Source organism: Oryctolagus cuniculus, chromosome 12, assembly GCF_051225735.1.
Source record: "Oryctolagus cuniculus isolate XC-2025 breed Fujian yellow rabbit chromosome 12, ASM5122573v1, whole genome shotgun sequence".
NCBI classification, from domain to species: Eukaryota; Metazoa; Chordata; class Mammalia; order Lagomorpha; family Leporidae; genus Oryctolagus; species Oryctolagus cuniculus.
Window position 1 is genome coordinate 9,000,900 of NC_142878.1, and position 17,378 is coordinate 9,018,277.

General features: G+C 48.1%; 1 protein-coding gene across 11 annotated transcripts in view; it reads left to right on the forward strand.

Moving 5' to 3' along the window:
- LRRC28 (leucine rich repeat containing 28) overlaps positions 1–17,378 on the forward strand; it is a 136,129-nt gene that overhangs the window by 11,915 nt on the left and 106,836 nt on the right. For all 11 annotated transcript variants that reach the window (XR_016218722.1, XR_016218721.1, XR_016218724.1 and 8 more), the window contains exon 3: positions 8,010–8,050. Coding sequence is in view for 6 of the 11 variants with exons in the window: in XM_051822972.3 (XP_051678932.1) it covers positions 8,010–8,050 (41 nt within the window). In the remaining 5 variants the exon portion in view is untranslated. The remainder of the gene's footprint in view (positions 1–8,009; positions 8,051–17,378) is intronic.

Sequence of the window (17,378 nt, forward strand, 5' to 3'; positions counted from 1 at the left end):
CCTTCTGGGAAAAATAGTAAGTTTAGGAGATAGCATAAAGAGCACCAGGCAACCAAGTGTGGGAGGGGAAACAGAATTCAATGTTTCTTGTTCATTCTGAGTTCCAGTGCAAGGGTTTCTTTTTTCCCCAGTCTGTGGGTCCCTCCTAGGGTGCAGGGGCTCCGTAGTCGCCATGACTGCTCTGTTGCTGAGCTGGATCTGGGTGAGAGCATCAGTTATTCCTTGCGTTGAATATGTGGAAACAGGCGGGTGTGTCAGAAGGCTGTTCGTGCTGTGGTCCTGGACGACAGCCATTACTAACGGGCATGTGCGTGTGCCTGAACCTCGCGAGTTCTGCGACAAATCAAAGCTGCTTTTCCCGTTGGATTTTTAGACGTAGAAACTTTGCCATCACCATTAGTGGTTAGTGACAGTAGTTCCCCATGAAATACTTAACAAGCTGTTTGCAGATCTCTTCCCTGCTGTGACTGAAAGACTGCTTTTACCAAGAAAGTGAGCAACCGATGATGATTTAATTATTTTTACTAAATCAGAATTTTAAAGGTGGAAGGAGCTTTATCAGTGATTCGGACAATTTTTCTTTCTGAGGAAACTGAGCTTAGAAGAGGTTAATGGATGGGTCTAAAGTCCTTTTTACTGCCAGTTAGAGAATAATAAAGTCTCCTAATTTAAAGTCCAATTAGTCTTGCCTTTATTTTAATTCTTCAGGTAATTATTGATGATCTATTTCTAGCCTTATGCCATGTAGTTAAAATTTAACCACACTTACGTGCTGTGGAGCAGTGAGATGTTGCATGTTAAGTCCATTTTCCTAGTTACCCTTTGCACAGTTTATCTCTGCGTTTTACTGTGAGTGCAAGTCTAATTTAACTGTTTTGAAATAAAATGCACAGAAGCAAACTTAAGCTGTTCTTCCCTAGCTTCTGCCTGGAGAGTTAGGAGCAGGGGTTTGGAAAGAGATGGCAGGGACCAGGATTCCTCCCTTATGTGCACTGGGAGGGTATCACAAACAAAAAGGCTTAACAGCCATTGCCTGTGTGTGTTTCCAGAGTTTAAGTTCATTTTCAAGCACTTATTCCCCATAAATCCAGATCAGTCACTTAAAATTATACCTAGACTAAATAATTTGATAAGTTTATAGCCAATCTGTTTTTGGGGGAAGAATGGTCTGAGCCCAGTGGGTGCCCTAGGGGTCAAAGGCCTTGCTGGCTACATAATGTCCACCTCTGCTTAACCTCCTACCACAGCACTGGCCCCTAAATATCTGTTTGTTAATATAACAGTTCTGTCTCTACAAATGCTAAGCACATGCTTCATTTATTTTTAAGAGAAATAATCTAAAAATCTTTGTTTTTACAACTAAGTCACACTTTTTCATATTTTACACTTAAAGTTAGCTGAGTTTAAGTGAAAATTTGCTAGTAAATCCTGACTCTGGTGTGAATGCTGCCAGCCACATGTGCTGATGACTTTTTTTTTTTTTTTTCAAAATTTATTTTATTTATTTGAAAGAGTTACAGAGAGAGGTAGAGACAGAGAGGTCTTCCATCCGCTAATTCACTCCCCAGGTGGCTGCAAGGGCCAGAGCTGTGTTGATCAAGAGCCAGGAGCCAGGAGCTTCTTCCGGGTCTCGCACGTGGATACAGGGGCTCAAGGAGGACTTTGGGCATCTTCTACTGGTATCCCAGGCCATAGCAGAGAGCTGGATGGGAAGAGGAGGAGCCTGGACTTGAACTGGCATCCATACGGGATGCCAGGGCTTTAACCCGCTGTGCCCCAGAGCTGGCCCCTGTGCTGATGATTTTTAAACCGAAGTGACATGATACTGAAATTCAGTCCCTGAGTCACAAACCACATTGCGAGTGCCTCCTGGCCACGCGCGGTGAGTGGCTGCCATCTTGGATGACACAGATTGGGAATGTTTCCACCATGGCAGAGTAAGAAAAGAAAGGAAAATTGGTCATGTAGGGGAAGTGAGCCAAGAGGCGAAGGGGTAGATGGTGAGGGGTGCTGGGGAGCTAAGACTGACCGGCTTGTATGCACCCATGGAAAAAAAGATTGTGCCAGTTTCTCTCTCTGAGCCCATCGGCCAGCTCAGGTTTCTGATTCCTCTGTAAATAAGTGTGGCTTCCGCCATGTGTGATCCCCACTGCGCTGTTACATACGTCCTGCCGTTACCATGTGATCCACACTGCTTCATACCTCAGATCAGTACTTCTTCTTGCCGCATGACCCATACTACTTTACAACACGAGGAAAAGTGAGAGACCACCAGGGAAGGAAAGAGGTCTAACAGCTGTTCTCCTGCAAACACACGGCGTTTAACTCGTGCTGTGAGCTGGCTCAGAGCGATGACCTGAAATTACTGATCCACCAGGAAACTTCCTGAGAGTGTCATGGTAGCTTGTGAATGAGGTACTTCTTTCTTTGTACAAAAATTTCTTTAACTTGTTGTCATTTCCGCTTTCACTTGGTTTCTGTCGTAGACGTTCTGTGGGTAAGAAGTGGTACCTCATTGTGGTTGGATTTACTCACAGTTCTGAGCAGCTCCTCATGAGCTTCTTGGCCATTTGCGTATCTTTATTTGGAGAACTCTCGAGTTCCTTTGCCTATTTTTGCACTGAGTTGTTCCTTTTTGTTGTTGAGTGGTGAGAATTCTTTCTGCATCCTGCACACTAAGCCCGTATCAGATGTATGATTTGTAAGTAATTTCTCCCATTCTGTAGATTGTCTTTTTTATTTTTATTTTTTAAATATTTATTTATTTGAAAGACAGAGGTACAGCGAGATGTAGAGAAGAGGTCTTCCATCCCCTGGTTCACTTCCCAAATGGCTGCAATGGCTGGTGCTGGGCCAAACTGACGCCGGGAGCCAGGAGCTTCTTCAGGGTCTCCCACATGGGTGCAGGGGTGCAAGGACTTGAGCCACCCTCTGCTGCTTTCCCACGTGCATTAACATAGAGCTGGATCAGAAGTGGAGCAGCCAAGACTTTAACTGGCACCCATATGGGATGCCAGCACTGCAGGCCGGGGCTTTAACCTGCTGTGCCACAGCACTGGCCCCTGTAGATTGTACTTTCTTGTCATGTCCTTAAATTGTTACTATTGTTACTCATGCTTTTTGTGGATTGTCTGTAAATCCAAAGTCATAGAAATTTATTCCTATGTTTTCTTCTATGAGTTACAATTTTAGTTCTTAAAGTTTTTCATCCATTTTGAGCTAAATTTTGCATATGGTATGAGATGGGGTGCATCTTCATTCTCCTTGGTTCTACTTTGTACAACCTCTGTGAGGATGACAAAGCATTTAGTTCATGACTTTTCTGAAATGTGTTGTTTGAGGCCAGGCTGGGGCAGGTGCAGCTGGGCCGGGTGTTGGTGGCCTGTAACAGCACGGGTATCTCTTGTTCACACTGCTCTCCGTACATGGGGACTGTAGTGTCCCTACTCAGGATGAAGCTTGTCCCAGCCGTCACCGTGGAAGGGGCCAGGTCTTTCCTACTCAAGCTCCACAGGACTGCCACTGGGACTAAAGCTCACTGACCAGGCAAGATGTGTGCGCCATGGTCGACTTCAAGAAGTATGGCGCTACAGGTGCCTGGAAGGAACAGGAAAGGAGGGTGGTGTGTAGCACCTAACAGGGAAGGCCACCAAACGGGGTGGTGTCTGCACATCTATTTAAGGATTGGTTCCAAGATGCATGATTTTAAAACATTCCCACTTATGAGAAACTTAAGAATAGGAGTCTGGGTAAAGCATCGTTGACTTAAAACTCGAGGTAAATTTTATGCTAACTGTGCTTGCTCACATTTACTTTTGCGTTATTTATAAAGAAACAATTGTGAGATTTAGTAGGGAGAATCTGGTTCAATTCAGACCGGTTTTTAAGTGACTTGGTAGGAGGTGCAGGGAATTAGCCTGCAAGTTATTTACCTGCTCACACTTCTCTGTGTCACAACTGCGGGAAGAAAGGAGGAAATGACGGCAAATGTGAGAATCACTTTAAGATGATCGCTTTTTTTAGGATTTAAAATTTAAAAACATTTAAGATTCAGCAGCTTGTAAATCATATGGGCCAGGATAAACCAGCTTGTGTGACAGTTATAATCCTGCTTCAGAGCCTTGCTACCTGCACGGTAACACAGATTTTTTAAAAATCACATTTTGTGTGTATGGGAAAGGCAGAGTGAGAGCACACCAATCCTCTTATCCCCTAATGCCCACAACACCAGAGCTGGGCCAGGCCAAAGCCAGGAACTGGGGGCTCAGTCCCGCCCTGTACGTCTGGAAGGTAGACATCCCCAGGGATGTTTTTAGCTCTGTCCCAAACACTTGCCCCTGGGATAACAAACATTTTGGCATTAATGTACAGTTGTCTGGTCTCTTACTCTCTGTTCCTAAATTTTAAGGTTCTGGGCTCCTGGCTTTGACTTGGCCTAGCCCTGGCTATTGTGGGTCTTTGTGAGGTGAACCAGCAAATAGAAGATCTCTCTCTATCTCTGTCTCTATGCCTTTAAATAGAGGAAAATAACTTATGAATTCAAAAATTCAAATCTTCTATAATTTTAAAAAAACATTGAAATAGCATTCCCAGTATATGTCTGGGCTGTGTTGCTGCAGATGTGCTGTGATACCACAGGACACCAGCAGGTGTCAGCCTCGACCTGGGCGCCAGGGCTGCTAGTTCTCCAGGCTCTTGGAGCGTCTCTCCCTAAGTGATTTATGTTTGTATTTCTAAAAGGTGGTATCCTAATGAACTACAGTTTTTTTTCAGCGTCATTGTACTTAGTTTTAGATAGAAATACAGTGTGCTTACTTGTGCGTGAAGCCTTCGAGGTGCGCTGTTGGCTGCAGAAGCCTCATCTCAGTGCTTAGTGGTGTGTGGTTAAAGCGGGGAAGGGCTGAAGAGTCTGCTGCAGGAGGCTGAGGGCGCTACCCAGAGGAGCCCGGGAGGCACAGAGAGGGCGATGGCTCCTGTGAGTTAGCCAGACCCGAGACCGAGGCTGTGCCGACAGTACTTCTCTTCTGAACAAGTCTTTCCTTGTATGGGAAGAGTGCACCTCAAGCACCCCTCCCCGTCATCACTCTGGCTCCCCGGGATCCTTTCAAAGTGTGCCCAGAAATTGAAGCATGCAGGCTGCTCACCGGGAGGGATACCAGTGCTCGCAGGACGTCCCGGGGATTCGGGAGATCCACAAGCAACACCAGAGCAAGGGCTGGCTTTTCAGGACCTCATTGCCTATACTGATACCGTGGCGATGATAACAACTGAGAAAAAGACCGACACCTTCCAGCATTGTAAAACTAAATCCAAGTGGTTCTGTTAGAATACTCAGTAAATGAGATTAATGCCATTTCCTTGTTTTAAATAAGCCAGAGGATTTCCATTGTGTTCAGGGTTTTAAAAAAGTCACTGCTTATTGGAGGGGGGCATGTGGCCTTGTGGTTAAGACACTCAAAGTGCCTGAGTTCGAGTCTTGGCTCTGGCTCCTGACTCCAACTTCCTGCTAATGCAGACCCTGGGAGGCAGTGACGACAGCCCAAGTCCTTGGGTCCCTGCCACCCATGGGGGAGACCTGGATGGCTTTTCTGGCTCCTGGCTTTGGTCTGGCCCAGTCCCAGGTGGCCGGTGTGGGCATTTGGGGAGTGGATAAAATCAATGGAATGGAACCGGTGGGCGGGAATTCACTTTGTTTCTCTGCCTTTCAAACAAGTAAGTAAACATTGAAAAGAAAAAGTTACTCCTTATCAAACATAAGCCCTTAATGATTTGTTCATTGTTACTCTGTAAAATCACTGTACTTCTTCATACCCCATGACCCAGACATAACAAACTAATGTCACTAATCTCATTGTGTGCATAGATTTCAAATCATATGACTGATCAATAACGTGACAACTTATACCGTGACAACTTATACCATGCATACCACATCTTAAAATTTAGTTCTTATTTTTGCAGTTATAGCGCCAGATTCTGTCCCGGTTGCCCCTCTTCCAGGCCAGCTCTCTGCTGTGGCCCGGGAGTGCAGTGGAGGATGGCCCAGGTGCTTGGGCCCTGCACCCCATGGGAGACCAGGAGAAGCACCTGGCTCCTGCCATCGGATCAGTGTGGTGGCTGGCCCAAGCGTGCCGGCTGCGGCGGCCATTGGAGGGTGAACCAACGGCAAAGGAAGACCTTTCTCTCTGTCTCTCTCTCTCACTGTCCACTCTGCCTGTCAAAAAAAAAAAAAAAAAAAAAGCATACATGCTTATTATTGAAAGTTCAAGTGACATGAGTAGGTAGAGAATAGGAATCCTCATCTTTTTCTTAATGACAATCACTATTACTGAAAACTACTTTTGTTACTGCAAATCGGAAACTCCGTGACCCTCAGTGCTTTTGCTGTTGACCTGCCTGTCTCCTGCAGGTGGGGGCCTCCTCAGCAGTGCAGTTAGAGCTGCAGCCAAATTGATCATCCCTGCGACTCCCTAAACACACCTCGTGCTCTTTGCTTTTTCCTAGGATGCCTGCTGGGCCTGGAGAGCAGGCAGAGCCAGCTCCCTCCACCCCACGTCAATTCTTAGAATTTACGATGGCCTTCCAAACTGAGTCAGACCACGTGTCTTCTCAAAAGGCATTCGCAGTCCTTCGTTGTTGGTGTCTAGCTCATTGTATGTTGTGCGTGAATGTGGCTGACAAGAACCACAGCTCCTCAGAGTGCACCTTCACTCTTAGCCACTCATTCCTTTGTGTACTCGTAAACTTGAACTCTGTGTGTGTGTGTGTGTGTGTGTGTGAGAGAGAGAGAGAGAGAGAGAGAGAGAGAGAGAGATTGACGGATTGATTTTATATACAAAGGGACTTCAAAACTTGCATGGAAAAGTGGGATGAAAAGATATTGTAGGTGCCAGTGTTGTGGCACAGGAGGTCAGGCTGCAGCCTGCATCCCGTGTGAGCGCCAGTGAGTCCTGGCTGTTCCACTTCTAATCCAGCTCCCTGCTAATGCCCCTGGGAATGCAGTGGAAGATGGTCCAAGTATTTGGGGTCCTGCACCCATGTGAGAGACTCAGATGAAGTTCCTGACTCCTGGTTTCAGCCTGGCCCAGCCCCGGCTGTTGCAGCCATTTGAGGGGTGAGCCAGCAGATTGAAAATCTCTGTCTCTGTCTCTCCCTTGCTCTGCAATTCTGCCTTTCCAATAGATGACGTAAGTCTTAGAAAAGGTAGCGCAGTTCCTCAGTGCAAGGGAAGCTCCTTGTGCACACCGGCTGCCCGGGATGTTTACTGGAGGCTTCCTCACCCAGAGCCTGCAGCACAGAGGGGCGTTCCCTCACCCTGGGCGGGCCAGTCTCTCAGGACTCCGATTTTGGATTTTGGACGAGGGACCCAGATTCCTGTTCGCTCCCCCTTCTCGGTGGCTGGTTTCCTGTCCCTGCCCCTCCTTGCCTCTGCTGTGCCCTCAGGACCGTGAGCAGGCAGACACACCCTTGTCCTGCGTGAGCTCAGCTTCCTCTGTTTATTCCCACTGGAGCTGGGCTGCGAATTTCCCTGACTTTCTCTTTGGGAGTTGGGGTGGGTGGGGCCTTGGTGTCTTAAGGCTGCCAGGAAGTAGCGCCCCCTGCCCATGGAAACTCAGATGTGGCTTTGCTGCCTCCTTCTTGGAGCTGGGAGGAGACGCTGCTCACCCCTCCCCCACCTCCACCCCCCACCCCCCCACCTCCACCCCCCCACCCCCTTGCCCCTGTCTGGCTCCGTCCTCACATAGCGCTCTCCTCTCTGTCTGCGTCTGTTAAGACATTTTTATTTCTTCCATGGAAGAGGTTTCTGGGTTCTCTAAGGGACATTGATTTTGAATGTTTAAATGTGTAAGTTATAGTATGGTCTGTGTAAGCATAACCTGCAGGCAGGCTGGTTTATTATTTCTCAAGTCGTGTGCCCCACCAGAAGGTAATACTTTGTGCTTAAGCAAATTAGAAATGTTTATACATTTTTCAAAAATAAAATTTAATTCTGAGTTTTTAATTTTCAGCCAGAAAACCTTGCTCAGAAGCTTCCAAACCTTGTGGAACTGTGAGTCTGTTTATTCACATTTTAAAAAAAAAAAAAAACAAAAATGAAACTAAGTAATTTGAACTGTTAGGATGTGTCATTTTCATGTATTGATTTGTGACTTTTAGTAGTGCAGTCTTAGTGCTCAATTAGTGGACTTACAGAATTTTACCATGTGGATTGGGATTTTCTGTGTCTCACCCGGGGCAGTGAGGGTGAAAGGTGCATCTCTGGGGAGCTGCAGCTTTGCGGCAGAATTCCGGAAGGCCGTGCTTTGGGGAACTCTGTTACTGTTACTACTACGACTGCGCGTGGTGCTTGATGCCGACAGTGAACGGTTTTTTTCATCCTCCACACCGTTCGATTTGGTTCTTTTGAAGATTACGTCCATGATGCTAAGTTATGTTTACACCTTTGATTTTAAATTTTAGAAAAGCTTGGTTAGAGAGAGAGTTAGAAAGAGACGTCTCATCTGATTGATTCCCCAAACACCCACAAGGACCGAGGCTGGACTGGGCCCAAAGCTGAGCGCCAGGAACTCAGTCCAGGTCTCAGGGTGGCAGGAACCCAACCATTCGCGCTATCTGTTGCCTCCCAAGGTCTGCATAAGCTCAAAGCTGAATGGAGAGCCAGGGCAGGCATGGGCCCAGGTGCTCTAACGTGGAATGCCGGCGACTTGACCGCCAGGCCCAGTGCTGACTCCACACCTTTGTGTTTTGGTTCATCAACTTTTCTTTAAAAGATTGATTGATTTGAAAGGCAGGGTTAGAGAGAGGGGGGTGGGAGGAGACAGAAAGATTTTCCATCTGCTGGTTCACTCCCCAAATGGCCACAATGTCAGGTCTAGGCCAGGCCGAAGCCAGGAGCCAGGAGCTCCATCTGGGTCTCCCAGCTGGGTGGCAGGGACCCAGGATATGGGCTGTATTCTGCTGCTTTCCCGCTTGTTATCGGAGAGTTGGATTGGAAGTGGAACAGCCAGAACTTGAGCCGATGCCCATATGGGATGCCTGCTTTGCAGAAAACAGCTTAACCTGTGAGGCAACAGTGCCAGCCCCAGTCCATTAACTTTTATCTCCTGTTAACTGACCACTAGGGAAGATAAATGTAAATATCTTACTTTTTCCCTTCTATCTGCCTCCTGATTTTTTTTAAAATTTTTTTTAATTTAATTTATTTATTTGAAAGGCAGAGTGACAGATTCAGAGAGATATCTTTCATCTGCTGGCTCACTCCCCAAATGGCCACAACAGCCCTTGATGGGTCAAGACAAAGTCAGGAGCCAGGAATTCCAATTGAGTCTCCTACGTGCATGGCAAAACCCCAAGTACTTCTGCCATCACCTGCCTCCCAAGTGTGTTAGCAGGAAGCTGGATGGGAAATGGAGGCAGAACTTGATGCCAGACACTTCTATTATGGGATGCAGGTATCCCAGGCAGCATGTTAGCTGGTGGTGGTACAACATCTAGCCCTGCCTCCTGATATTTTTTTTTTTAAGATTTTATTTATTTGGGCCGGCGCCGCGGCTCCCTAGGCTAATCCTCCGCCTTGCGGCGCCGGCACTCGGGTTCTAGTCCCGGTTGGGGTGCCAGATTCTGTCCTGGTTGCCCCTCTTCCAGGCCAGCTCTCTGCTGTGGCCAGGGAGTGCAGTGGAGGATGGCCCAAGTGCTTGGGTCCTGCACCCCATGGGAGACCAGGAGAAGCACCTGGTTCCTGCCATCGGATCAGCGCGGTGCACCGGCCACAGCGCGCCAGCCGCGGTGGCCATTGGAGGGTGAACCAGCGGCAAAGGAAGACCTTTCTCTCTGTCTCTCTCTCTCACTGTCCACTCTGCCTGTCAAAAAAAAAAAAAAAAAAAGACTGATCTCTCTTCCTACTTCTTTCTCTGTATGTCCGCCTTTCAAATAAATAATCTTAAAAAAAAGATTTTATTTATTTGAGAGGTAGAGTTACAGACAGAGGGAGAGACAGAGAGAAAGATCTTCCATCTGTTGGTTCACTTCCCAAATGGCCACGATGGCCAGAGCTGTGCCTATCCAAAGCCAGGAGCCAGGAGCTTCTTCCCGGCCTCCCATGCGGATGCAGGGGCCTAAGCATGTGGGCCATCTTCTACTGCTTTCCCAGGCCATAGCAGAGAGCTGGATTAGAAGAGGAGCAGCCGGGACTAGAACCGGCGCCCATATGGGATGCTGGTGCCACAGGCAGAGAATCAACCCACTGCGCTGCGGCGCCAGGCCCCCTGCCTCCTGATTTTGTTGCGGGAGGTTTTGCCTTGCTGTTTCCCGGTCTCTCTGTTGGTATGATTCTTGGGATGTACAGGAAGGAGAGGTAACCCCACACTTCCATCCTCCTGCTCAGGGTCTCAGTCATTTCCTTGTGCACCGTCCTTTTGTTTTGAAAATCTTCAAGCTAACAGAAAAGTTGAAAACCTAGTACCATGAGCACCGTATATCCTTTACCTGAACTGAGCCAAATTTAACATATTACCACGTTTGCCTCTGCTGCCTCTCCCGCCCCTTTTGTGTTGGCTCATTGGAAAGTGAATTGTACGTGCAATAGCAGCATCACATCTAGGCTATTGATTCAGTCTCATCTAACCCATAGTTCACGTGTCAGTCACTCCAGTTTTTAACAGCCTTTTTAAAACAGATGTCTGATTTGCTTGTTTCCTCTTGATGAGATTCCATTTAGGCTTTTTGGGTGGTGGGTTACTCCGTGCGATTGACCAGGCTCTTGCTCTTAGTCTGCCCTATACGCATTTGTTTCTGAAGGTTCTGAGAGTTGGTTACATACATTGTAGCTCTGTCTCTACCTCTCACTCCTTCATTCTTGGTTACATATTTTGTAGCTCTGTCTCTACCTCTCACTCCTTCATTCTCGGTTACATACATTATAGCTCTGTCTCTGCCTCTCACTCCTTCATCTGAACTGTGAAGAGCAAGGGCGTCTGCATTGTTTTCTTTACTTCTGTGTACTTAGGATGCTTGATAGTCCTTTTCATATAGGCTTGGAAATTCTCAATTTCTAAATCTAACCTTAAATATGTATTCTTTCCTTTTTGCTGTTTTCAATGAATTTTCTCATCTCTTATATCTTGTAATGAGTTACGTTTTATACATGTGGACACTCGATTTCTAACATGTTAACTTTATATCCTCTGTCTTGCTGAAGTGTCTTGTTGTTTCAGTTAGCTTTTATCATAGATTCTGCAAGATTTCCAAATCTATCCTCATGTCTAAAGTGTAGATTGTTACTTTTCCAACTCTTCTGCCTTGGATTATTTTGTCTCATCCAAGTGCACTGGCTGGGGCATCCAGAGGGCGTGGAAGTGTCCGGGACGTGGTGAACATCTTGCCGGCCCTTTTACTTTAGGGGAAGGTGCTGGTTCCACAGTTAAGCTCTGTGTAGCCCAGTGCATTGAGCTCATGTACATCTCTATTAGGTGTCTTGCTGCTTAACAAATTGTCCAAAAATTCAGTTGCCAAAACGACCAAGCATCTGTTATCTTTTATTTTCTGAGCATGGCTTAGCTGGTGCTTTGCCCCAAGGTCTCTCACAGGCTGTGGGCCGGGACTGAAGTCTTGTCCGAAGGCCCAGCCGAAGCAGCTCAGTGCGAGGCTATGGGCAGGACTCAGTTCAGTCCTCACCCCAGCTTCTGCAGAAGTGCTGTGTCGGGCAGTGTGGCCCACGGCCCAGCCAGAGGTGCCGGGGACCAAGGGATCCTGGGCGGGGAGTTGGGGGTTTGGGGATGTGGCTTGGGGTCCTCCCCGAGACCTGCTGAGGTGAGCGCCACTGGGCGTTGGCTCCTGTGCTGAGTGGAAATTGAAGACAGACGGAGACCAGAAGAGAGGCACCTACCTGCTTCTCTCGTCGAAGCCCAGTGTTAGGCCAGCCCAGGGCGAGGACAGCGAAGAGGCTGGAGCAGAGACAGTGAACCGAGAACTGACACAGTACAGTGCTATCATTTTTAATTTAAAAGGTTAATTTAAGGAAATTGAAACATCCCCTACATTTAATTCCTATATTCTCTCATTTGATTTGCTTCAAAAAGTTTTTGTTTCTCTCATTTTAAAACTTAACTTTCAGGGGCCAGCGCTGTGGCGCAGCAGGTTAACGCCCTGGCCTGAAGTGCCGGCATCCCATATTGGGCGCCAGTTCTAGTCCCAGCTGCTCTGCTTTCAATCCAGCTCTCTGCTATGACCTGGGAAAGCAGTAGAGGGTGGCCCAAGTCCTTGGGCCCCTGCACCCACGTGGGAGACCTGGAGGAGGCTCCTGGCTCCTGGTTTCGGATCGGCGCAGCTCCGGCCATAGCGGCCAACTGGGGAGTGAACCAGTGGATGGAAGACCTCTGTCGCTGTAAAACTCAACTTCTTACTGTGAGATATTGGCAGAGGGGTAGGCGCGGCACGTGGGTTAAGCTGCCGCTTGGGACACATGCATCCCACAGTGGTGTACCGGTTCAAGTCCCGGCTCCTTCACTTCCGGTCCAGCTCCCTGCTAGTGTACCCGGGAAGGTAGTGAGTTACGGCCACGTACTTGGGCTTCTGCTGCCCATGTGGGAGACCCGGATGGAGTTCCTGGCCCTTGGCTTCAGTCTGGCCGAGGCTGAGAGTGAACCAGTGAGTGGAAGATAGCTCTCTGGGTTTGTCTCTCCAGCTTTCTCTGTCAACTCTGCCTTTCAAATAAATAAATCTTTAAAAAAAAAAAAAAGAGAGATTGCTGGATGCACATGTAGTTGTAAGAAATAATACAGAAACATCCTGTGTACCCTTCTTCCAGTTTTCCCCAGTATTAATTTCGTGTATCAGATAGGATAAGGTCACTGCCAGGACACTGACATTGGCGCCATCCACTGATCTTGAGTTTCATTGGACTTCCACGAACTCCCTATTGTGTGTGGTTATATGGAGTTTATCACTGTAGCTGGTGTCACTTTGATCAGGGTACATCTCCATGACCTCGTGTGTGTGTGTGTGTGTGTGTGTGTGTGTGGTTATATGGAGTTTATCACTGTAGCTGGTGTCACTGATCAGGGTACATCCCCATGACCTCGTGTGTGTGTGTGTGTGTGTGTATGTGTGTGGTTATATGGAGTTTATCACTGTAGCTGGTATCACTTTGATCAGGGTACATCTCCATGACCTCGTGTGTGTGTGTGTGTGTGTGTGTGCGTGCGTGCGTGTGGTTATATATAATTTATCACTGTAGCTGGTGCCACTCTGATCACCGTAGGTCTCTGTGATCTCCTGTGTGTGTGTGCATGTGTGTCTGTGGGGTGTATGGAGTTTATCACTGTGGCTGGGTGTCACTTTGATCACTGCAGATGTCTGGAGTCACTGTCAGAATACAGGTAGGGGACATCCTTAGGATGACATGAGAAAAAAACTGTCCGTGCTGACCATGTATAGGCTTTTGTCCTTGTGCTCTAGACAACACTGTGTCGCGGCTATGGGTGTAGCATTTCCACGGTGTGGGGCCGTCCCAGTCTCCCGGGGAGATGGCCCGGCACAGGGGCTCCCTGGGGATGCGGCTCTACAGGCGCTCCTACTTCCTCTCCCATCTCTCTGAGATGACCGGCCTTGGTCATCCAGGCTCTGCAGGGCTGGGAGTGGGATCAGGCCTAGCGCAGCTGCCGTCGTAGCCGCATTCTGCCATTTCCCCTTGCTCATCCCTGCCCGATCTCTGCGGCCCTGAGGTTCATCCCAGAGTTCTGTCTATGCAGGTGCTAAACATTTTTCCAGAACCTTGTGATTTCATGGAGGGCCTTACTCTACCACATTGGATCAGAATTGTAAGTTCTATAAGGAGCTGCAAATAATTTTTCACATTATCCATAAAATTTTACATTTCCAGGCCGGCGCCACGGCTCACTAGGCTAATCCTCCGCCTTGCGGCACCGGCACACCGGGTTTTAGTTCCGGTCAGGGCACCAGATTCTGTCCCGGTTGCCCCTGTTCCAGGCCAGCTCTCTGCTGTGGCCAGGGAGTGCAGTGGAGAATGACCCAAGTGCTTGGGCCCTGCACCCCATGGGAGACCAGGATAAGTACCTGGCTCCTGCCATCGGATCAGCGCGGTGCACCGGCCGCGGCAGCCATTGGAGGGTGAACCAATGGCAAAAGGAAGACCTTTCTCTCTCTCTCTCTCTCTCTCTCTCTCTCACTGTCCACTCTGCCTGTCAAAAATAAAAAATAAAAATAAAAAAATAAAAAGTTTTACATTTCCTCTGACAGTGTTTGATGGCCAAGTGTCTGCATGTCTCATCAGCACGTGGTGTTGTCCCTGCTTTTCATTTTGGTTGCCCGGGTGGCTGTGTGGTATGGTCACGCTGTGTCTCTCTGACGATACCTGTCATCTTTACTTTGTCACCAGTATCTCTCCTTTGGTCCAAGACCTGTCTGTGTCTGTTGCACTGTTAGTATGTTTTTGGTCCTGAGTTCTAAGAATTCTTTCCATATTCTAGGGCCAAGTCCTTTGTATTCCATTGTGACCAGTGACAAGTGGCTTGTCTCCATCTCCAGCATAAGCGTTTGCAGAACACAAGTTGTACATTTTCTGGAGGCCCCGTTCATCAGTTTTTGTCTTTAAGTGTCATGAATTTGAGGTCAAATCTAAGACTCTGTCTAGCCCTGGGACCCAAAGGGTCCTTTTCTCTCCTCTCCTCTCCCCTCTCCCCTCTCCCCTCTCCCTTCTCCCCTCTCCCCTCTCCCTTCTCCCCTCCCCTCTCCTCTCTCCTCTCCTGTCCCCTCCCCTCCTCTCCTCTCCTGTCCCCTCCCCTCCCCTCCCCTCTCCTCCCCTCCCCTCTCCTCCGCTCCCCTCTCCCCTCCTCTCCTCTCCTGTCCCCTCCCCTCCCCTCCCCTTTCCTCCCCTCCCCTCTCCCCTGTCCCCTCTCCTCCCCTCTCCTCTCCCCATTCCCTCCCCTCCCCTCCCCTCTCCTCTCCCCTCCCCTCCTCTCTTCTCCCATTCCCTCCCCTCCCCTCTCCCCTCCCCTCCTCTTTTCTCCCATTCCCTCTCCCCTGTCCCCTCTCCTCCCCTCTGCTCTCCCCTCCCCTCCCCTCCTCTCCTCCCCTCTGCTCTCCCCTCCCCTTCCCTCTCCCCTCACCTTCCCTCTCCCCTCCCCTTCCCTCTTCCCTCCTCTTCCCTCTCCCCTCCCCCTCCCCTCCCCACCTCTCCTCCCCTCTCCTCTCCCCTCCCCTTCCCTCTTCCCTCCCCTTCCCTCTCCTTTTTCCTCCCCTCCTCCCCTCCTCTCCTCTCCTTTCTCCTCTCCTCTCCCCTCCTCTCCCCTCCTCTCCCCTTCCCTCTCCCCTCCCCTTCCCTCTTCTTTCTTCTCCCCTCCTCCCCTCCCCTCCCCTCCCCTCCCCTCTCCTCTCTCTTGTTTTTCCCTTCCTAAAAGTCTGATGGTTTTTTCAGTTGTGTGTTCATCACCTCTATTTTAATCCCCCCCACACTAGAATGCTTAGTCATCAGTTGTTGTCTTTTTAAATTTCAGCCCTGTCAGGGTGCTCACTGTCTTCTGGCTTGCACAGTTCCTAAGGAGACTCCTACGTTGTCCTTTGTAGGTCTGGCCCCGGAGTCTGCTCTGTGGTCCCCGGCAGTGCTGATTCTCACAGGGTTGTACACGCGACAGTTACCTAAGGGGTTGAGACTGTTTCACTTGATACAGGATGGTCTTGGGCACCAATATCTTGAAGACCCCTGGTGATCCCAGTGTATAAAGGGCTTCTAAAAACTCATGGAGACACTGCATTAAAGGATGATGCGAGGGGTGGATGTCATGGCGCGATGGGTTAGCTGCTTTTTGGGAAGCCTGCATCCCACGCCATAGTGCCGGTTCGAGTCCCTGCTCCCTTCTTGCCCAATCAGCTTCCTGCTAGTGCGACTGGCAAGGGCTCTGGAAGGTGACCCGAGGACTTGTGTCCTTGCCATCCGCGTGAGAGACCTGGATGGAGCTCCTGGCTCCTGGCTTCAGCCTGCCCCAGCCCTGGCTGTTGCAAGCATTTGGGCAGTAAACCAGTGGATGGAAGATCTCTGTCTGTCTGTCTGTCTGTCTCTCTGTTGCTTTGCCTTTTAAATAAATAAGTAAATCTTTTTTAAAAAGGATAATGTTAATTTTCCATTAATTTTTTAAGAAGTAATTTTATTTATTTGAAAGGGAGGGAGAGGATGACAGACACAGGCAAAAACTCCCAAATTGGTTCACTCCCCAAATGCCCACAACAGCTGAAGCTGGGCCAGGCCAAAGCCAGGAGCCACGCACTCTGTCTGGTCTCCCATGTGGGGGGCAGAGACCCAGCTGCTTGAGTCATCACCTGCTGTCTTCCAGGGTGTGCGTTAGCAAGAGGCTGGACTCTTGAGTGGAGCCATGTCTTAAACCCAGGAACTCTGATACGGGACACGGGATCCTAACTGGCGTCTTAGCCGCTATGCCGAACACCCACTTTTTGTACTGTTGCACAGTTGTATAGTCAGGCTTGGGAACACTCTGCATTCCTTTATACAGCATCTTCATTATAATGTAGATAAATTTAATGGGTAAAATGTACTTTTAAGGTTTCAATTTTGATAGTGATACTTGAGAGCATATTTTGGTTTGAACATTTTGAGATCCATTCTACAGACAGAAGTTGAGGTGAGAAGCAAGTATTTTGTTGAAGAAACTTTTAAATGAATTCTCTTTTTTGAAATGTAGGCACTCTGGCTCTTGTGTAACGGATGCAAGTGTCTATTTTTTATGTGTATGCGTGCATATTTACAGTTTCTGGGCACAAAGAATTCTCAGTGTTATCTGATAAAACAATTGGGTTTTTTCCTAACATTAATGTTTAAAGCATACTGATTTTAAAATGTGGAATCATTTCATATACAGAAAACAATGAAAGGCATCTTGGAATGGTGTGCTTTGTTACACTGTGCTATACCCAGCAGGTTGATCCCTTCTGTGATGTCGGCTTAATCCATAAGTGAATAGTTGCCACAAAATTGTTAACTTTCTGTCTTAATTCTATGTTCATTGACATTTTAACTTTCAGCATTAGGCTTTAAAAATACAGAAAATTTCTAAATTCTACTTAAAAGTACTTTATAATGATTTTGTTTTGAAGTACAAAATGGATATGAATAATAAAATGCTAAATTTGAAAGTAAAATTTACTGAAGCCCAGTTCTCTTTTCTCAAAGTCAGTGACAGATTTATCTTAAACCACGACTGTGTTATTATCTTCAGCCGCCACCTACTTTGCTCCATTTGCTAACTGGTGATTGCATAAAGTGTCCACCAGAGGGCGGTAAAGGTACTTCAGTGGGAAACGTGTTGTTGACTTAAACTTGCCTGGACTTGTCATCCTGGCTCAGCAAT